At 44.4% G+C, this 22,766-nt stretch overlaps 1 protein-coding gene across 1 annotated transcript in view; it reads right to left on the reverse strand.

The window, feature by feature from the left end:
- Positions 1 to 22,766, reverse strand: part of STK31 (serine/threonine kinase 31) — a 117,991-nt gene that overhangs the window by 13,338 nt on the left and 81,887 nt on the right. The window contains exon 21 of the mRNA XM_065400074.1: positions 12,731 to 12,856. Coding sequence (XP_065256146.1) covers positions 12,731 to 12,856 — 126 coding nt within the window. The remainder of the gene's footprint in view (positions 1 to 12,730; positions 12,857 to 22,766) is intronic.

Here is a 22,766-nt window from a genome sequence, read left to right on the forward strand (position 1 = left end):
CATTGGCTGGTCCATGTCGCAAGAGGCCTAGAAATATTGACAATCTGACAATTTCTTTTAAAGTATGGAGTAAAGTGCACAATACTGACTAAACAGAGACTTACCTCACCTCTGATGGCAAATAGCAATCTACAGTACTGATCAATGAGAGATATTACATCTTTTCTGCAGAGTCTGGGACAAAACCGTGGCAGCTGTTTAATGCTGCACAGTATCACTGCATAAGAGTTTGTGCCAAACAATAAATACAACCTGTGATGCTGTATGATTGAATATGACCATTTATATAATTGATATAACCACTGGTTATACAACTGCAACAAAACTTGTACAAAGTGTGTCATGTAAGGTGTAAATGGAAAAGTTACAAGCTATCAAATATGATTATCCTGGTTAAATCCATGTATCATCTTTAGATCTAAAGTTCTGAATATTGGCTATTATTTAAATCTCAAATGTGTTTGTTCCTGGGTGACTCCTCTCAAATAGATTTACATCAAGGTTAGATACCTATGTGTTGATGGCCCATCAAGGACACTCAGGTCTCACAACGGGCTGTAGAAGAAACTCATCCCGCCCAGACAGCTCTCCCTGAAGATTCCTCAGATACCAAGGGGCCAATGACCAACCTCTGTGACTCAGCAAAACATGTGATATGCTCATGTTGCCCTGGAATCCATCTTGGGCCAGTAACTTTCCACAAAGGGGGCTATGGGCTTTGTTTGGGACAGTAAAAATTCCATGCACATGGCAGCGGATATAAAAGACCTCTGAAACATCTTAATTTTGTCTTCATTTCCTGCTTTATTTCTCTGCACTGGATTTCTAACAAGGAAGCTTTAAACAAGGACTGATGACCCCCAATCTGATTCTAGAGAGACTTCTGCAAGCCAGCAGTTTATTCCATTACTGCTGTGATCTTGATCTATGAACACTGAAAATCACTTTTATGTCTATAATCCTTTAACCATTCAATAACTCTTATTTTCCCTTTTTTATATTAAACCTTTAGTTTTAGCTACTAAAGGATTGGTATCAACGTGATTATTGAGTAAGATCGGAGTTATATATTGACCTGGCTATGTGGCTGATCCCTTGGGATTGGAAGGACTCTATATCTGATAAAATTGGTTTTCAGTAATCACTCATTGTAAAGTCCAGCGTCTGGGTGGTGAGCTAAGGGCTGGAATGCATAAGGAGATTGCATTTTTGACCTCTTGTGGTGTGACCAGTGTGGTGATACAGAAGTTCACTTTTGTTACTGGCTTGGTATAATCTAATGATAGAATAACCACCAGTTTGGAATGCGTCTGCCCTATTTCTCAGCAGTCTGTCCTGAATTTGACATTCTCAGCTGTGACCCAGTGAGGTACGGTGACGCCACTATACCAATTTGAATTACAAGGGGGCAATTATATGATTACATGTGTATTAATCAATCTGGAATTTGGGCTGGAAACAGACAGATGTACCTATGGAACTGATGAGATTTCAGAGGGCTGCGATTGTCACATCATATTACAAACCTTTCTTTAGGTAGAGCCAGCCTTCACCAGCCAATTCTGCACCTCTTTATTCACTTTTCCTCCTCCTCCCATATAGGCCACTTTTTCCTGCCTCTTTCCAGGACCACTGGTACAGCTGCAGCTGTTGACCATGTTCCAATCTGTGTGCCACTCCTCAGCCCCCTGCTTTCCCCCCCCCCCACACACACACATCTTTTTGCTTCACCCTGCCAGCCACCACTAACTCCCACACCCACTAGGAACTCCCTAGCTCATTTTTCCTACAGCTATGAACAACATTTTAAAGTGGTTAGGGAATAGAAGGGTTTCTTTTCTTGTGAAAAGTACCAGGCGATTTCCCTCTCCCATACACACTCCCAGTGGTTATGCAGGGCAACGACACAGAATTTTCAGTTTGCCAGGAAGAAACATCTCCAGTACCAAAGTGTTCTTTAGCAGCATTCCAGTGGCCACTGGCACTGCTTAGCAGTCAATGCTTGATAAAGGCACAGTAGATGTTACCACTCCATTCTTAACTCCATCAATGAACCTCTTTCCACAATACTGAGAAATAGGGGCAACACCTGCTTATGTCAGCACTGAATTTAGGATTGAACTTGTTTTGGCCTAAAGCTTGTGTTGCATTCTTTTTATTTCTTCTAAGAATGGTGTGTTTTGTATGTAAAATTCACATTACTCCCTACATGCAGGAATACATATACTTTAACCTATTTATTATGCCAAGCGCACCCGGCCCATGTATACTATGAAAACTCATTTTCAACCACCTTTAATGTGGCTTTAAACTACTGAAAACACACATGAGCCCTATTGCATTAATAAATTACAACTAGCTGCTATCATGCTGATTAAACATTTGTTTGTTTTGGATTTAAGAATTTCTTATTTTACTAGAAATAATCCCATTTACAAACACGGAGACTGCTTAATTTTTACCTGTCATTTCCTAAATAAATCATCAAGAAAATAAACAGCTAGCAACTATCTAATAACACATACATTAAATAAACCATCTAGTACATTTCCATAAACGCAACTACTTAGAGAGGAGAGGTTATCAGCACATCACTCTAGAGTGAGTCTTTACCACTCACTTTCCTCAAATACCCCTTCTTTGCACTTTAGCAAGTCTCTATGAGTCTTTCAGGACTTTAAAATCTGCCTCTGATTTTCTCTGTATCAGCCTTTCATTAGAGTCTGAAAAAAGAACAGGAGTACTTGTGGCACCTTAGAGACTCCTGTTCTTTTTGCGGATACAGACTAACACGGCTGCTACTCCGAAACCATTAGAGTCTGAGTCGTTCTCTTGCTGATTGCCAGTTTCTCCTTTATCTGTTGCTGATAAATGATCAGTAGGTTGGGAAATGCCAGAGTCCACATCTACTGTCCATGTTTTGGAACATTCTGGGATTACACTTAGATCCCTTTAATTACGCCAAAATGTGTCCCCTTGGTCTTTCTGGACTATGTAAAGCCTTGGATGCAGCTGTTCTTTCATGGTATCCCTTTGGCCCAAGTATTATAAGTGTGATTCCTCAGGCACACTATCACCTGGGTTAAGAGATAGGACATCATGGGTCCTTTTGCCAAAATAACATTTTTGCTTCCTCTTCTGATTTTCTTTCATCTTCTGCATGGTTTCATTGTTATGAGATTTCAGCAAGATATCAGTGCTTGTTAAATGAGATCTGATCATTCTTCCCATTCTCCAGAGGTGTACTTTGGTAAACCAATAAAGCTTTATACATATCATCCCCACTGTTAAAAGTCTTTCTTGTAAAGTTCTTTACCATCCATATACCTTTCCACAAGTCCACTCGACTGGAGGTAATTTGGATTTGATGTTTTGTGATGAAAATCCCAATCCATGGCAAATTGCCTAAAATCTGCACTGGAAAACTGCATCCCATTATCGCTAAAGACTTCATATGGAATTCCATGCCTGGAGAAGAGTCCCTTCATGGCAGCTATCACTGACTTACTATTAGTACTGAGCAGTGTGCAAATTTCTGGATACAGAAAATAACCTGTGACTATTAAATAATCCTTTGATTGCCAGCTGAATAAATCAGGGCCTACCTTCTCATAAGCCCTTAGTGAAATGGATTGAGGTCTTAGTGGCTCTGCCTGTTGGCATAACTTGTTTTTCAAGCATGAAAAGCTGTTTCCTACCACATTAGTAATGTTGTGATTGATCCACAGCCAACACATCACCTCTCTCGTGCTCATTGTTTACACTTCTCAATTCCTAAATGACCCTCAATGATCTTCTATAGCATTTCTTCCCAGAGGATCATTGGTATTGCAACCTTGCTGCTCTTGAAAATCACCCCATCTAATGTTTGCAGTTCCAATAGTCTCTTATACTTGGACAGCAACTTCTTATTTCTTCAGGCCAGGATGGATAAAAATCAATGATTTATTTTTATTTAAATCAGATTTTTTTGATAAAATACTTTTTGAGGAAAAAACCTATCTAAAGATAGTTTTAATTAAGATACATTATAGCTCAAAGATATCTCATCATGGAATAGGGATTATAAATTCTAATTCTATAGTATGAAAATATATGCATGTAATGTTTAAGAAAAATGTTGTAAACGAGCTCCAATAGTTCATGGATTAGGGACCCAATCTTATAGAGTTCCAGGGACTTCTGTATAGATTATTTAGGTTAATCTTTCTATGTACCCAATGGGACTCAGTGCTCAGTCTAGAAGATACCATCAAAGATGCTTAGTTTTGCAGTTCTCAAACTGTGGATTTGTGTCTCCAGAGATAACACGCTTCTTAACAGCAAAAATGTTTTATAAATAAATAAATAAATAGAAGTGAGAAATAACAGACCTCAACCCTACTGTCTCTCTGCAAATTTGTATACACAGAGTCAATCCCTTACCTCTCTCCAAAAGTGCAAAGTTTCAAAAAGTTCAATGAATAGAAGATTGTTGGGGGCGGAATAGATCTGGACAAGGAGAAGTCTGGAGATAAATGTGAGAAGGGAGGGACAGGCAGAAACAAAAGTGAAACTGTTTATGCAGCATATTCTTGAGGTCTTTCTGAGTGTAGCCTTCATTGATTTGAGATCTACCATACCATTCTCTCACTAGAAGGGAAAACCTATAATGGCAACAGGCCATAAAAAAGACCCAGTTTTGGAATATTTTAATGAAGTTCCTCTACCTGTGGGTAAGACAGGCATGCGTGCAAAATGCAAACAGTGCAACAAAGAAATGCAAGGCCTGGTTGCCTGAATGAAACAATATCATGAGAAGTGTTCCTTCTCAGGAGGAGGCTGTGTTGAAGATGATGAAAGGAACATGTCTGAACATTCAGGATCTTCAGGTTGGTAAACTTTTTTATTTCATACTTCTTTCTCAAGGACTGCCTGTCTTCCTTCTGGACTATTCTTGAATTCTCATGTTTGAGAAAAAATATATAGTTGTTACTCTATGGTACTATCATTTTAGATGCAGTTGTGATAAAAAATAAATAGCTGAAATAGACAGATCTTCCTTTTACAATTTCACCTTTAAAGTAGTACTGAGTGTCAGTGAATGCAATGAGTAATACTAAATGAGCAGTATGGTAATAATAATTAAATAACTGCATTGACTTATTTTGTTTAGGAGAATCCATCCTCAACATACAGGATTCTGAAGACTATCCACCTTCAAGATCATCATTTTCTGTAGTTTCAGAGGTATCTGCCAATGATAGTGTTTCAGTCACATCATGTATGTCACATAGCCACAGTATATCACCTGTAGCAAAAAGAAAAAAAATCTCCAACATCCAGAAACAACCATAGATAAGTTTGTGATAAGAACCAGTAGATTACAAAAAGAGGTAACTGATGAAAATATTGCCCGGTTTGTTTATGCAACAAACTCTCCTTTCCGTATGATTGAGAATCCACATTTCATTAACATGGTTCAGTCATTAAGACCAGGCTACAGTCCACCCAACAGAGCAGATGCTGAAGGCAAATTGCTGGATAAAGTGTATGAAAGAGAAATTGAGCAGTGTGCAAAAGGTCTAGAGGTTGAAATTGTTAACCTGAGTCTTGATGGGTGGAGCAATGTCCACAATGATCCTGTTGTATGTGCTTGTGTGACAACAGAAGAAGGGAATGTCTTCCTTACAGAAACAACTGATACATCAGGAAATCCACACACAGCAGAATACTTACAAGAAGTAGCAGTAAAAGCTATAACAAACTGTGACAAAAAATTCAAATGTCTAGTACGCAGCTTGGTCATAGACAATGCTGCAAATGTATCCAAGATGAGAAGAAATTATTTAGAAGAGTCCCAAGCTAATAATATATGGTTGCAGTGCTCATTTGATGCACCTCCTAGCCAAAGACTTCAGCGTTCCAGAAATAAAGGCTAATGTTGAAATTGCAAAATACTTCCCTAACAACCACTTTGCAGCAGCTGCTCTGAAAAAAGTCGGAGGAACCAAACTAACTCCCACAAGATGTGCGATGGAACTCAGTAGTGGACTGTTTTGAGCACTATATCAAGAACTGGCCTTATCTGATGACAGTTTGCGAACAAAATCGTGAAAAAATAGATGGCACTGTCACAGCCAAAGTTCTCAACATTGGGCTTAAGAGAAATGTTGAACACATGCCGAGTACCCTGAAGCCTACTTCTGTAGCCTTGAACAAAATGCAGGGAAATAGCTGTTTTATTACTGACGCTGTTGAAATTTGGAAGGAACTGAATGAGATCTTAAAAAGAGAAATGTGCAATGACAGAGTTAATTTACAAGCATTAAAAAAACCAATGGGACAAGCACTATCTCCAGCTCATTTTCTTGCAAATATTCTCAATACTCGGTACCAAGGTCAAACCTTAACTCCTGAAGAAGAGGAGTTGGCTATGACATGGACATCCAGCAATCATCCCTCCATAATGCCAACTATAATAAACTTTAGAGTTAAGGGTGAACCATTCAAGAAATATATGTTTGCTGATGATGTTTTAAGGAAAGTCACACCAGTGAACTGGTGGAAGTAATTTAAGCACTCAGATTCAGAGACTGTTGAAGTGATAATCTCACTTTTAACAGCAGTAGCTTCTTCTGCCGATGTAGAAAGAGTATTTTCTTCCTTTGGACTAATTCATTCCAAATTGAGAAATCGTTTGAGACCTGAAAAAGCAGGAAAGCTTGTGTTTCTTTTCCAGATTATGAACAAACAGGAAAATGAAGGTGAAGATGACTGAATTAGCTGCAGAAGCCAATATTTTAAGTTTCTCATGTTGACCTGGCTGACATAGTCGATTTAATTTTTCTTTTTTTTAAAAAAAATATTTCATTTAACTATTTTAGTTAAAAACAATTAACAAAAACAAACCTGATTTTAAAAAACTTGGATGTTTAACTTAACTCAAAAATTCATATGCTTGTTTTGTTAAAATATTATATGTTTGCTATTGAAGAAAAAAATCCAGAATACATAATATTATTGTTTTAGTTACATAAAACAATGTAAATGTCTGTCTGGTGATGTTCTCCTCCTAATACAGCATGGCAAGAAAATCCTCCAAATATTAATGATTAACCTGTTGAATTGGAAATAGTTCACCTCCCAACGACTTCATAAATATCTGCTTCAATTACCTTTGGTAAATGAAATAACCAATCATTCATTTTCTGATATAGCTGTAAAACTAATCTGAAAAGTTTTCAGAATAAATCACTTTAAAATGTATAGTGTGTACCTTCTAAAAATGAAACCTACATCTATCTCTGAGTTGTGAAGAATATGTATTAAGGTTATAACAACCAACAATAATGCACTTATGTAGAAATCCATTATTAAATCAAGTCTTCCTGACTAGTGATTTAAATCATGATTTAAATCAATTTGATTTAAATCAAATCCACCCTGCTTCAAGCCACCCTATAACTATGACTTTTTAAAGGATCCCCAATCAGGTTTGGGGGGAGGGATAGCTTAGTGGTTTGAGCATTGGCCTGCTAAACCCAGGGTTGTGAGTTCAATCCTTGAGGGGGCCATTTGGGGATTTAGTTGGGGATTGGTCCTGCTTTGAGCAGGGAGTTGGACTAGATGACCTCCTGAGGTCCCTTCCAACCCTGATATTCTATGACTTCTATGATTCATCTTTCTCCGTTTCCCCTCTTATCTGTTGCAGTTTCTTGTTACCTAAGGGAATTGACTTTACAAACCAAATCTACATAGGCTTGCATGTCTATCTCCAAGGCCCTCTCTGGTTTAGTAGTGGGAGTCACTGTCTGGAAAGTGCATCTGCAGTGAACATGAATTTACCAGGTGTGTAGGCTACAACCAAATCATACTTTTCGGCTTTATCATCGTTCTTTAAAACCTTAAGGTACAGCCATTTAGTCGTTTGCCAAATAATACTAATAGGGGTGAGTCCATTTCAACAACCACTGTCTAGCCATAAATATATTGATTGGCTCTTTCACAGGCAAACAATATTCCTAAAAGCTCCTTCTCAATCTGTACGTATCTTGTTTTTGCCTCAGTCAGTGATTTGGATGTCTATGCTACTGATTGCAAACAGTCCTCTTGTTTCTGTAAAATCATTGCATCTAACCCAGACTGTGAAGCATCTGCTGAAATTTTAATAGGCCTGCCTGGTGCATAGAATTTCATCACGGGCTCGTGCATCAGCTGTTGTTTCAAGCCTTCCCAGATTCCTCCTGTTCTGCACTCCAGTACCATTCTTGTTTTTCCAGGAGTTTCCTCAAAGCTGCTGCTTTTGTAGACAGATTAGGTATGAATTTTACAAGATAATTAATCATTCCCAGGAACTGTTGGACATCTTTCTTTGACTGGGGGATGAGGCATCCTTTCAATGGCTGAAATCTTATCAGGTTTTACACCTTCATTGGAAAAAATATCTACAACAAAAGTCAGTTCTGTAACTCCTAAACCCCTAAAACACATTTCTCCCTATTTAGTTTCAATTTAGCTGGTCTAGTTGCAACCAAGACTTCCTGAAGTCTACAATCATGATCCTCTTTAATTGAGTTCCAGATGATGACGCTATCTATTGAGGTGTCAACATCATTAATACATTCACAGATCATATGTATGGTTTTGTGGTACTCTTCTGGCACTGAAGCTATGCTGAAGAGTAAGTGTAAGAATCCGTATCTTCCAAATTGGGTATTAAATGTGCATAGCTTTGAGAGTTTTCTTCAGTTAATTTTAGTTGCCAAAATTCTGAGGATGCATCCAATTTATTGAAATATCATGCACTTGCAAACTGAAGCATAATCTCTTATCTGGTTGGTAGTTTGAAATCAGGGCCGTCCCTACCCATACACAAACTAGGCAGCTGCGTAAGGCACCAGGAAGTTTGGGGCACCAAATTGCCCCAAATTTCCTGGTGTCCTACGCAGCTGCTTGCTGCGTCCAGCTCCAGCGGCCAGCCCGATCCCCTGGACGACTGAGCCAGCCCCTCGTAGGCTGCACACAGCAGGGCCCAGGAAAGCTGCCCCCGCCCCTGCCCCACCCCTTCCCCTCAGCCCCCGCCCCTGCTCCTGTCCCGCCCCCACTTCGTCCCTTCCCCCTCAAACCCGATCCCCTGAGCTACGTGTCCTGGGGCACTGCAGCAGGGGTCAGGCCTGCCCAGCACTCACCGGGCGGTGGGAAGCAGAGCAACCCGGCCCCAGCCCGCTCCGATCCGTCGGCTCCCAGCAGTGCTGCTGGTGAGTGCTGGGGGGCGGTTCTCCCTCTTCCCCCAAACCTGGGAGCCAGGGGAGCAGAACGGAGCAGGCTGGGGCCGGGCCACTCCACTTCCCGTCGCCCCGTGAGTGCGGGGGCGGGCCCAACCCCTGCTGCCTTCCTGCACTGGCTGCTCCTGCCTCCCAAAGCCCTTGGGCGCAGTCTCCCCCCCCCCCCCCCCCCGCAGAGGCCTGGGGACACCCCCCTCGGAGGCCCGGGACAGGCCCCCACGCAGGGGGGCTGCGTAGGGCACCACAATCTCTAGGGATGGCCCTGTTTGAAATGTTCTCTTTTTATAGCTTTATTGAGGTCTCTTGAACTTAAGCATATGTGCAGCTTGCCATTATTTTTCTCCACAATAACTAAGGAGCTTACCCATTCCATTGGCTCCTCAATTTTTTGTATTACTTGCATTGCTTCCATCCTTGTGAGCTCAGCCCTGAGTTTATCACAGAGTGCAAATGGCACCTTTCCACATGGATGGAAAACTGGAGGGACCTGCTTGTTTATCTGGATTGAGTGTTCATCCTGCAATCAACCCAACCCTTGAAACAGATCATGATATTTCCAAATGAGTGCCTCATAGCCAGGTTCAGTATGATCTTGTAGTGAGAGCACCCATTATACCAGTTTGAGTTTTTCACAGGTGACAAGGCCTAAAATTGGTATCACCTCTTTTGGCACTGCAATGAACCGGAACCTGTATATGGGGTTTTTATAGTTGATACAGGTAGATTTGTTCCAGAATAACCAGTTACTTTTATTTTTGTTGATCCAAGTTTTAGTCTTATTTTCAGTCTCAATCTTGTTCAGATAGAATATTAACCTGAGCGCCTATGTCAAGTTTGAGTGGAATAATTGTTAAATTCACTTTCATAGGCAGTATCCAGTCTCTCTCATTAGGTCTGTTTGATCCCAGCACCTCTATGTAAAACTGCTCAACCAGGTTGTCATCAACTGAATGCACTTGACTTTTCTGCATTTGGGATGTGCAGCATTTTGCAAAATGATTATTTTTCCCACATTTATGAAAGTTTTCCCCAAAGGCAATACACTGTTTGGGGCCATGCTGTGATCCACACATTCCTCATAACCGTGTGTTCCAAGTCTCTCCCCAGCAGTGATTTTCATAGCGAGTGGTTCCACTTTTTGATTTGACCTTTTCTGGCTATATTCTTTTGTACTTAGTTTGTGGATAATCCCTTCTTGTGAATTCAGTTCTTTGGTTTGCATTTTCATAGTTTCTGCTACTCTACACATCTGGAGAGCTTTTCCTAAAGTTATATCTCCTTCACGGAGCTCTCGAGCTCTCTCTCAACACACTGTCTTGAATGCCACAAATTATTTTATCTCTGACCAGAAACTCCGTCAGCTCACCAAAGTCACAGGTCTTACTGAGTCTCCTTAATTCTGTCACATATTGCTCTATGATATTACCAGTTTTTTGCATGCATGTAAAAAATTCGTCTCTCTCAAAGATCTCATTCCTTTCTGGCATGCAATGTTCCTCAAATTTAGTCAAAATTTTACTTAATCTCATGCTTTCATCTTCTTCAAACTTAAAGTTGTTACAAATATCCAAAGCATCCTCACCAACATCATTAAAAAGACTGATGATTTTGCTTTATAATTTTTCTCCTCTGCCTCTATGGCTGCTTAAGCACAATTCAAATCTCTGTCGGAATTTTTTTCAGTTCTCTGAAGCATTGCCCATCAACTGCAGATTGGATGGAGGTTGCAACACATCCATTTTTGGCATTCTTCTCTTCTTAAGCTAGTCGAGCTACTTTTGTGCTCATAAAATACATAAAATAGCCTTTGTTCTTCTCTGTTTGCTGCTCTACGTGTTCCCCTTTCTGTTTCAAACACAAGAGTAAACCTCATAATTACTACAGTCTCCTTTTCATACGGCACTTCTGACACCATGTAATGATCTTGGGGTTCTTATTAAACAGCAAATCAGTGAAAGAGACAGGAATAATTTTTTTATTAAAAACAAACTAGAGAGCTTCTGTGGTGGACTGCTGGGCACAGCCACACTGTTCTCCACCCCTGCTTCCTGGGCATTTCTCCGAATTCCTATATTCATAATACTAACCCTTACGACGGAGCCTCTCTAAATTAGAATTTTGCACAAACATATGTCTGTGTAACGGGGATAAAAGGAGTGAGAGCAGCTGAGGGAGGCTGGCTGGGGAGCTGGCCACAGGTGGCCCTGATAAGAGGGCTGTGAGTAAGGAGCCGTGAGAGTCTTGCTCCAGCAGTGGAGCAAGAAGGACCTAGCTGCCTGGTAGAGACTCTTGCTCCAGCTGGAGAGCAAAGAGGACCAGGCTGCCCGGGAGAGCAAGCAGGGTACCTGAGGCAGAGAGGGCTGGGGAAAGAGGCAGGCAGAGCTGAGGAGCTCTGGCCTGCTGAGTCCCCAGGCTGAAGCCTTGCTAAAGGCCAGGGGAGGTACTAGGGCTTCAAGGAGGCAGCTGGGGCTAGAAAGGCAGTAGGTCCAACCCCCTTGCCAGTGATGAGTGGCCATTACAGACTGCAGTTTGCCCCTAAGAGAAGGGCAGTAGAAGTAGCCACTGAGGCAAGGTGGGTATAGGGGGGTTGGGATTCCCCTGAGGAGGGGAGACCCAGAGTGTGGGGACACTGCCGGGGAGGCAGTATCCCAAGGTAAGGGGCACCGTGGTCTGGGAGGGATGCAGAGCCTGAACTGGAGGAGATAAAGGGACTGCAGAGGAGCAGGTAAGGGCAGGGGAGAAACCGGCCAGAGGAGGGCGCTCCTGAGCTGGATGAGCTAATTCCCAGACTGACCAACAGGAGGTGCCGCGCCGGTGAGTTGGCGGCTTGCTACACTCTACAACAGCCATATTTATGTTCTTAGAATCCTCAGAACCCTAAGCAAAGGGGCACAGAAGTAAAGCAACAGAAAACCAGGATAAATGAGGGCAGCATGAGTTACGGCAGAGCATATTACCTAATATGATCCAGTAACTAACTGAAAATGGGGCATTTTCTCTTCCTTGACTTGATACCACAGGTGGAATGGAAATCCAAGTGATACTGCAGGAAAAAGAGCACCCAACAATCCCATTCTTGACTCAGATCACGGGAGGGATGGAAAATGAAGGCAACTATCTACTGACCTGCAGATGAAGCTAGAGAAAGCAGCTTACACAGAAAGGATAAGAAATATAGTAGTACTAACAAGCTGCAGTGTACAGAACAAAAGCCTCATTTTATTAAGTGCTGCTGTTTAGGGAGACAAGCCACACTGTAAATTGTATTGAAAAATGCATTCTTCTGCTCACAGACTTAATTCCCATTCCCTCTGCTCACAGCACTCAATATAAAATATGAGCATTCATTACAATAGGACAGGTTAAAACAGAAGAGGGACATAACATTTATTGCTATTTATAACGCGTATTATATATATTTTCATGATATTAACCAAACGTCATTTTCATAAGCAATAACATACCCAGAATAGAAGGCAGCCATAGGCGTACATGTCAGAGGATGGAGATGCCAGGTGTCCCATTCTTAATTCAGGGGAAATTAAGTTCAAGTTGCCCACTACCATAGAGTTCGCAGAGGCACGTTGATCCTAGAAGGGACAACATTACAATCAGCAATTTTAAGCCAAACTGGCAATACAGTAAAATGAGCATTCCTTCCCATTCCTCATGATCTCACATGAACAGCTTTGCCTTACATTTTTTCTTTCAATGACAGTCCAAACAGGGGATTGAAAAGGTCTCCTACCACCCAAAAATGGAGCACAGGGGGAATAAAGGCAATGAAGTATCACTCTTAAAACACAGGACTAGCTAGTTCTTGCTCACACATCATGAAAAATAACAATTCTAATACCAAACATTACACATGAAAAGATACTCCAGTACCAGGAGAAACACAGACTGCGATGTTATGGTTGAAATAAAAGAAATTTGAGAAGTTACTGTTCTCCAATGTTTCTCTAAGCCATTCTAGACACAGACAGAACTTTGATAGTAACATACAACTCTAGAACAAAGGGTAGGTAACCACAAAGCAGATTAACAGACTACAGCACACAGGACCCACTTATCAAACATGTAATCTGCAGATATTTGAAGAGGTATGTAAAGATATCCAGCTGGCTGCCTTATTGTACATAACTCTAGAGGGGAAGCATTCCTTCTCAGTCCAGAGAAGGAAGGTGGGCCTTGCAGTAAAGCACTGGACTAGGACTCAGAAGAACTAGGCTCTAGTCCAGTGGTGCAAGTAGAAATCTTTTCTTGCCGGTACTGCACTCATGGGAGGGACAGAAGGGAGGGCACGTGACCTCCCCATGTGACCCTCCATGTGACTCCTCCCTGCCCAGCCTGGGGCCCCCACACACTCCCTGTCCCCTCCGACATCACCCTTACCTGTCTAAAATTTTACAACTGCATCTGCTAAACAGATGCAGTTGTAAAATGATGCTTTGGGCCCCTGGTGTCACCTGTACTTCCAGGTATCATCGAGGATCTAGCAGCACCCCAAATTGAAAACATCTTAAATGAAAGAAGGCTAAGAAGGACAATCACTCCACTTTCCCTTAAGGGAGGCACTGATAGTGTGCTTTGTCCAAACTAAGCTTCTGCCAGCTTGCCTTTATCTAAGTATTGCTCTCTGCCAGGCACTAGGAAAGCGAAGATGCTGCGCCATCTGGGTTTGATAGAAAAGAGGCATAGACCTGTGTGTGCCATGTACATCTTGATAGAACTGCAGCCCAAATTATTTTATTATTTTCCTCAGCATGACATACAGGAGGGGCAATCAAAATCAGCCTGGCAGAACGTGCATGAGAACTGTCTCTAGACAGATAAGTAATTGATCAAAATCACTGATCTCTTGGGGCCAAATCCTGTTCCCTTTGAGATTAAAAGGAGTTTTGCTATTGAGTTCAATGGGAACAGGCTTTGACATTTGGAGAGGAAAGAACAAAACCACTCAAGCAAGGACTATGTTGCTTACACCACAGGTATCAAAGACTGCTGACTCATGTGAGAAAGTCAGCAGACATCTGATCTTTGTCCATTGCAAGGGAGAAATCAGCAATCAATGAGGCTAGAACAGTCTTTGTACCATATCCAACTCATAAGTCCATCTACAAAGGATCAAGGAAATATGAAGGCTCCAGATTACCTTAAAGTCCTCAGTCCCTTGGTTAGAATGCTCCCATTAGTATATGTTCAGAGTCCAGAGGCTGGAGCAGGAAAGAAGCAAAATTGATGTATGTTTCCAGACAGGGCCTTTTGAGCTTCTGCCAAGTGCCAAGTAAAGGGAAATCTGTTCTTACTGTGAAAGATGGTGTTTGGAGTCATATGGGCAAGTTACATATCTATCCCCCCCACCCATATTCTAGTTAGAACATTCACAAAAAGTCCATTAAGTGTAGACGGGCGTTTTCCTGGGGTCCATTGTGAATTAAATGTTCCTTAATGGGCCATTCAACTTGACTTGTCCCTTCATGTGTTGGCTAAATACCTTGTGGGCATTACCACAGGAGCAAGCATGTAGTAAACACAACTAATATTCACAACTTCAGATACCAAGATGAATATACGTGCATAGAAATAGCATAATCATAAGTACCAGCTATTTCACCTACATGACTATTCCCAAAAGAGATTCTGAAAAATCACACCACGTACCTGAGACCTTATGTGCCAGCACCATGCCCCACTGGAGCTTTGTTATCTGTTATGTAACAACAGAGATGGAGCCAGTGACATGACTCTGTTTAGCTTAAAAGGGTCAGGTTAATTTTTAGCTGTTCAGGTGTGACTGCACCTTTAGTCAGTGAGGGCATACTGGCTGACACACTTTCAGGTTAGCGGGCTTCAGTGTTCCTTTGCAGTTAACTTTTTAATGTTCATAAACCTGGTATGTGCTGAGGTGGTTTAAAGCATAACACGTTTTTAGGTTTGCAAATCTGTGAACTATGCCTCTGAGATTTTATTTATTTATTTATTTTGCTGGTCATAATGTGGGAGGGTATCCTCTCCACCCTCTGCTCATGAGGTTACATATGTATGTGTCTTGTAGCACCTTCTGAACACCAGTTGGAAGGGAAAAAAATTTCAGTAAGTATGGATTGATTCTTTTCTCTTAGGCCTGGTCTACACTAGGAGTTTATGTCGAATTTAGCGCCGTTACATCGAATTAACCCTGCACCCGTCCACACCACGAAGCTATTTAGTTCGACATAGAGCTCTCTTAAATTCGACTTCTGTACTCCTCGAAAACGAGAGGAGTAGCGCTAAATTCGAAATGGCAATATCGAATTAGGCTAGGTGTGGATGGAAATCGACGGTAATAGCTCCGGGAGCTATCCCACAGTGCACCACTCTGACGCTCTGGACAGCAGTTCGAGCTCGGATGCTCTGACCAGCCACACAGGAAAAGCCCCGGGAAAATTTGAATTCCTTTTCCTGTCTGGGCAGTTTGAATCTCATTTTCTGTTTGAAATAACAGGAGTACTTGTGGCACCTTAGAGACTAACAAATTTATTAGAGCATAAGCTTTCGTGGGCGCGTGGCGAGCTCAGCAGCACTGGCAACGATGCAGAGCTCTCCAGCAGAGATGGCCGTGCAATCCAATAGAAAGAGGGCCCCAGCATGGACTGATCGGGAAGTCTTGGATCTCATCGCTGTGTGGGGCGATGAGTCCGTGCTTTCAGAGCTGCGCTCCAAAAGAAGGAATGCAAAGATCTACGAGAAGATCTCTAAAGCCATGGCAGAGAGAGGATACAGCCGGGATGCAACGCAGTGCCGCGTGAAAATCAAGGAGCTGAGACAAGGCTACCAAAAAACCAAAGAGGCAAACGGACGCTCCGGATCCCAGCCCCACACATCCCGTTTCTACGAGGCACTGCATTCCATCCTAGGTGCGGCCGCCACCACTACCCCACCACTGACCGTGGACTCGGAGGATGGGATATTGTCCACGGCCGGTTCCTCGTCGGAAATGTTAGCGGACGGGGAAGATGAGGAAGGAGATGAGGAGGACGAGGCAGTCGACAGTGCTTGCACCGCTGATTTCCCCGACAGCCAGGAGCTCTTCATCACCCTTACCGAGATCCCCTACCAAACGTCCCCATCCGTTACCCCGGACACCGAATCAGGGGAAGGATCAAGCAGTGAGTGCTTTAAGCATCTAAACATTTATTTTTAACATAACTGGAATATTTATATTGTTAACAATGGGGTTTTCATTCACTCATTTAAACATAGAAACTTTTATTTATAAGACAACAGGAATATTAATAATATCAGCAATTGGGTGTTCATGATTTCTTTGCCTTAGGCAACTATTTAGTCCCAACTATGTAAAAAAAATCAAATAATGTCCGGATTTTCATGATTAGGCAACCACAGGACGCTCCACTCTGTAGTCCCTTCCAGTGCAGTTACACCAAAATATGGTCTATATGTCCGGGAATTGACACAAAGTCCTCCTGGAAGAGCTCAGCATAGCTCTCCTGGAGGTACTGCTCAAGCCTGCGCATCAGGTTCCTTGGCAGGGCGATCTTGTTAGGTCCACCGTGGTCGGACACGTTCCCACGCCATGACTCTATCAAGTAGTCCGGGATCATAGCACGGCAGAGCATGGCGGCATACGGCCCTGGCTTCTGCATGCTCTCCCGAAGCATCCGTCCCCTGTCGCTCTCCGAGATCCTCATCAGCGTGATGTCGCACATGACGCCCTGCTTTGAATTAGGGAGGGGAATGTTAGTATTGGGACTGCTTTACAGCCACGCGGTGGAGGCGGCAGAGGGGCAGCATACAGGGACCTTTCCCTGGGACAGCTGCGAGGTGGTGGGACAGGGGCAGAGCTCATGCTTCCCTGATTGCTGCCAGCAGAGAGTGGCATTGCTTTCAGTGCGAAAGGAGCCCAGTGCTACTATTAAAGTTTTAAGCTGCCACAAGTCTACGGCTTACCATGTTTTCCTGCTACAAAAGTACAGGTGTCCTGCCACGCTTCTCAGATCGCAACTGCAAGACCCCAGGCACTGAAGGCGAGGGCCGAAAATTCGACCTTGTCCTGAGTGCGCATGTGAAAGGTGCAGTGCATGGTGTTGTTCACAGAGAAAGACTATGTTCTTTGTTAGCAACTTCATTTATCTGTCTCAGGAATTCACTCCCTTTTTCCCATTCCCACAGACACATCTGCGACTGTCTCCCAACCCAGCCTGGCATCACACTCCCAGAGGCTAGCGCAGATTAGGAGGAGGAAGAAGAAGACGCGTGAGGACATGTTCTATGAACTTATGGACTGCTCACGAGCGCAGGCAGCCCAGACGACACAGTGGAGGGAGAACTTGTCACAAATGCACCGAGCAGTCATGGAACGGGAGGAGAGGTGGCGCCAGGAAGACCAGCAGGCTACTCAAATCCTGCTTTGACTAATGAGGGAGCAAACGGAGACGCTCCGGCGCCTTGTGGATGTTCTGCAAGACCGGAGGCAGGAGGACAGAGCCCCGCTGCAGTCTATCTCTAACCGCCCTCCCCCGCCACAAAGTCCCACACCCCCCTCACCAAAAGTCCAAAGAAGGAGGGGCGGCAAGGGCCGTTAAAACTTTCAGTCAACCCCTGCAGACTGCTGCAGCAATAGAAGGCTCTCGTTCCACAAAGTTTGAAAAGTCCTTTCCTACCCATCTCACACAAGCCCCCGTCCAAGTTTTCTCCCCCCCCTTTTCATGTGCGGTTCATAATAAAATATTTGTTTCTGTTAAGTACTGTTTCCAAGATTTTCTTTTAGAGGAGATTCTGTCTGAAGGGGGGGAAGGGGTTTGGTAATTGGACAGGACAGTCACCTTAAGGAGGCTACAGAGGCGGGGGCAGGTCCAGCATCAGGACACATACACAGTGCAGTCACCAGTTACCCTGGTGAGTCTGGGAGGTGGTTTTCATGTTCTGGGGGGCGGGGGGGTTGATCTGTGACTTTGTGGTGGGGGAGGGCAGTTAGAGAACTTATGCCACAGTCCTTATCCTGGATCACAGAGCCACGCAGCAGGGGGTCTGTAACCCTCCGCCCCCTGCCAGAAAGTCACTTGGCCGACACATACACGCAGTCCCGCCCAGGACTGCTGGCAGGCTCCGTTGAAACAACCAATCCACCACTGCGGAGCCTGTCATTCCCGGAGTTTAGAAGCATCATTTGCATCAGAACACTAAACCCGCCCCCCGCCACAGTCTGCGTCCCCGGTTTAAAACATTCCCGCGAAAACAGTAAGAAAGAGAACGTTGTTCATTAACAAAACGGAACAGATTTTATTTGTTGGGAAGGTGGTGAAGGGGGTATGTAACTTGGAAGGATAGTCAACAGTAACTGGGTAAAGAAACGGGGGCAGGTTCAGCATCTGTGTCCACAAACTAAACAGTCACTGGAGACCCTGCTCAGTCAGGAACCTAGCTTTCAAAGCCTCCCTGATGCACAGCGCGTCCCGCTGGGATCTTCTAATCGCCCGGCTGTCTGGCTGGGCGTAATCAGCAGCCAGGCTACTTGCCTCAACCTCCCACCCCGCCATAAAGGTCTCCCCCTTGCTCTCACACAGATTGTGGAGCACACAGCAAGCAGCTATCACAATGGGGATATTGGTTTCGCTGAGATCACAGCGAGTGAGTAAGCTTCTCCATCTCCCCTTGAGACGGCCAAAGGCACACTCCACCACCATTCTGCACTTGCTCAAACGGTAGTTGAAAAGTTCTTTTTCTGAGTCCAGGGCGCCAGTATAGGGCTTCATGAGCCAGGGCATTAGCGGGTATGCAGGGTCCCCGAGGATCACTGTAGGCATCTCCACATCCCCAAGACTTATTTTGTGCTCCGGGAAGTAAAGACCTTCCTGCAGCCGTCTAAACAGACCAGAGTTCCTGAAAACACGAGCGCCATGAACCTTGCCCGGCCATCCGACGTTGATGTTCGTAAAACGTCCCCTGTGGTCCACCAGTGCTTGCAGCACCATAGAAAAGTAGCCCTTTCTGTTAATGTACTGGCTGGCCTGGTGGTCCGGTCCCAGGATAGGGATGTGAGTCCCATCTATAGCCCCACCGCAGTTTGGGAATCCCATCTCGGCAAAGCCATCTATGATGAGCTCCACGTTTCCCAGGGTCACTACCTTTGATAGCAGTAGCTTGACGATTGCCTTGGCTACTTGCATGACAGCAACCCCCACGGTAGACTTGCCCACACCAAAGTGGTTCGCGACTGACCGGTAGCTGTCTGGCGTTGCAAGCTTCCAGAGGGCTATGGCCACTCGCTTCTGGACAGTCAGGGCTGCTCGCATCCGGGTGTCCTTTCGCTTCAGGGCAGGGGACAGCAACTCACACAGTTCGAGGAAAGTCCCCTTCCGCATGCGAAAGTTTCGCAGCCACTGGGATTCATCCCAGACCTGCAGCACTATGCGGTCCCACCAGTCCGTGCTTGTTTCCAGGGCCCAGAATCGCCGTTCCACAGTATCCACAAGACCCAGTGACACCGAGATGTCCTGGGCGCAGGGTCTCGTGGTTTCTGAGAGCTCTGAGCTACTCTCCGACTTCATGCCCTCACGGTGGTGCCGTAGCCTCCTCTCCTGATTTCTCTGCAGCTGCCTCTGGTAAAGGTGGATGAGAAACTGCGAGGCGTTGAGAACTGCCACAACTGCAGCGATGGTCGCAGCGGGATCCATGCTCGCACTGCTGTGGCGTCCGCGCTGTCACTGATCAGAAAAGTGCGCGAACTGATTTCCCGCCGGCGCTTTCAGGGAGGGAGGGAGGGAGGGCGGGAGTGACGGACGGATGACGACAGGCACCCAAAAGCACCCTCGACACATTTTTTTACCCAGAAGGCATTTGGGGCTCGACCCAGAATTCCAATGGGCAGCGGGGACTGCGGGAACTGTGGGATAGCTGCCCACAGTGCACCGCTTCCAATGTCGACGCTTGCCCCGTTAGTGTGGACTCACAAAGTCTCACAAAGTCGAATTACTGTCCTTAGTGTGGACACACACGTTCGACTTTGTAATATCGATTCCACATATTCGATTTAACTAAAATCGAACTACTCTCGTAGTGTAGACATACCCTCAGAAAACGTCATTTTTTCAGGTTCACACTGATTAACACAGAAAACAATTGGATCTATTCAACTTTCTTCAAATTCCATAGAAAATTAAGTTCAGCTATATTTTCCAGTACAGTGATGAAATGGGTGTTTGTATATACAAACATCAACATGCTTAACTACTCACTTTTCCCCAAAATATGTAGTATTTCAGTCTGTTTATATGGGAGTTGGGTGAGGAGCCATTTCAGCATATGTATGACTTATTAAAAGACAAATTTTAAGTAGAACTGTATCCTAAACTGCATTATGATATTGTACACAAACACTGCATTTCAATGGGAGATTCAACTTCCTTTATAGGAACAGAACAGACTCCTGAAACTCTTACCACAAAAGCGGTCCATAGACATGCAAATAGTCCCATTGTCTTCAATGGGATTGATCAAATGATTAAGGATTTACAGGATTAGGTTCCAAGTTTGTAAATTGTTCTAGATGAAACGACAATGCCTGAGCTGTCAGATCAGAAGGAGTGTCATTTGAATAAAGGTGGGCAGATGTTTGATAAGCCTTAGCTCCGTTGCTAAGATGAGGAACATATTTTCAGCAAAGTTCTTGGCAGATTCCTGAGGCAGCTGGTTTAAGTTCGTCAGTGTCTGGGCATTATAATCTTCACGTATAGTTCTCTCACCCACAAAGCTGGAAAATGAGGCATTTGTTTTCTTTGTTTTGCTGCTCCAGTTCCAATTAGCAAAATGCATATTAGACTACTTTGGCTACAAAGAAGAATTCTGTGTATACTGGGGACAACACCTGATTCCTGTCAGGCTGCAGAACTGGGCTGACATCAGAATCCAAACATCCTCTGGTCAGTGCAAGCAGAGGCATTCCTCTAATGATTTGGACTTGATGTGATGCACTATGAATGTCATGGATAATTCAGACCAATGGGGAGAAACAGAATCAAAAACACCGTTTAAACACCTTCCGGTCCGGCCCGCTCCCCGCCCCCTTCCCCTCCTGAGGGCTCCTGATCAATTTAACAGCCTTTGTTTAAGTTTGTTAGCATATGCATTGTGCTGTTAAAGCCATATAACGAATGAATGACCTCCCTAGCTGTGTTCTGCTCCTTTAAGGAGCAGATCAGGGGGGTGGAGGGGACTAGCCCCAAGTCTTTCCGGTACCCCATACCCCCTAAAAATCTCTTGCCGGTACTGCATACTGGAGAGTACCACCATGAAAAGATACTCCAGTACCAGGAGAAACACAGACTGAGATGTTATGGTTGAAATAAAGGAAATTTGAGAAGATACTGTTCTCCAATGTTTCTCTAAGCCATTCTAGACACAGACAGAACTCTGATAGCAACATACAACTCTAGAACAAAGGGTAGGTAACCACAAAGCAGATGAACAGACTACAGCACACAGGACCCACTTATCAAACATGTAATCTGCAGAAATTTGAAGAGATGTGTAAAGATATCCAGGTGGTTGCCTTATTGTACATAACTCTAGCGGGGCAGCATTCCTTCTCAGCCCAGAGAAGGAAGGTGGGCCTTGCAGTAAAGCACTGGACTGGGACTCAGAAGAACTAGGTTCTAGTCTCAATTCTGTCAGGCTTCCTACTTTTTCTGTCTCTAGTCCACACCTGAGTCAGCTGCATCTCTCCTCCTCCTGGCTGTCTGGACTCCAGGATTACCTAGAGCACAGCAGAGATACTTCCTGCTCTCAGTTCTTGTGCCCAGCGCAACAGCACTCCATGACTGCCAGGAGGAGCAACTGCAGGGAATGTCCTGACCAGCCCCTGCAGCCCATGAATGGAACATGCTCAGTGCAGACACAATCTTCAGAGAATTTAGCTGCCACTGTTGGAGACTGGATATTGGACTAGACAAACCTAGACCTGGACAAGGCTGACCCAATACAACAATACCCATGTTCTTTTGTTAACTGCTTTGCTGGACCAGGGCCATACTCAGTAAAGATCATATTTTTTTTCAGGTTATAGTGCCTACAGAAACTTATTCCACCAGTACTTATAACACTATCTTGGAATTATTCAGAATCATTGCATACACCAGGGGCGGGCAAACTTTTTGGCCTGAGGGCTACATTGGGTTTCTGAAATTGTATGGCAGGCCGGTTAGGGGAGGCTGTGCCTCCTCAAACAGACAGACATGGCCTGGCCCCTGCCCGCTATCTGACACCCCTCCCCCCCGCTTCTCGGCCCCCGACGGCCTCCCCAGGACTCCTGCCCCATCCAACCCCCTGTTCCCTGTCCCCTGATGGCCCCCCCGGTACCTCTGCCCCATCCACCCCTCCCTTTCCCCACACCTCCCGCCACTGACTGCCCCCCGCCACCCCATCCAACCCCTCCTCTCATTCCTGACCGTCCCCCCAGGACCCCTACCCCATCCAACCACCCCTTCTCCCTGACCACCC

Source organism: Emys orbicularis, chromosome 2 (genome assembly GCF_028017835.1).
Source record: "Emys orbicularis isolate rEmyOrb1 chromosome 2, rEmyOrb1.hap1, whole genome shotgun sequence".
Lineage (NCBI taxonomy): Eukaryota > Metazoa > Chordata > Testudines > Emydidae > Emys > Emys orbicularis.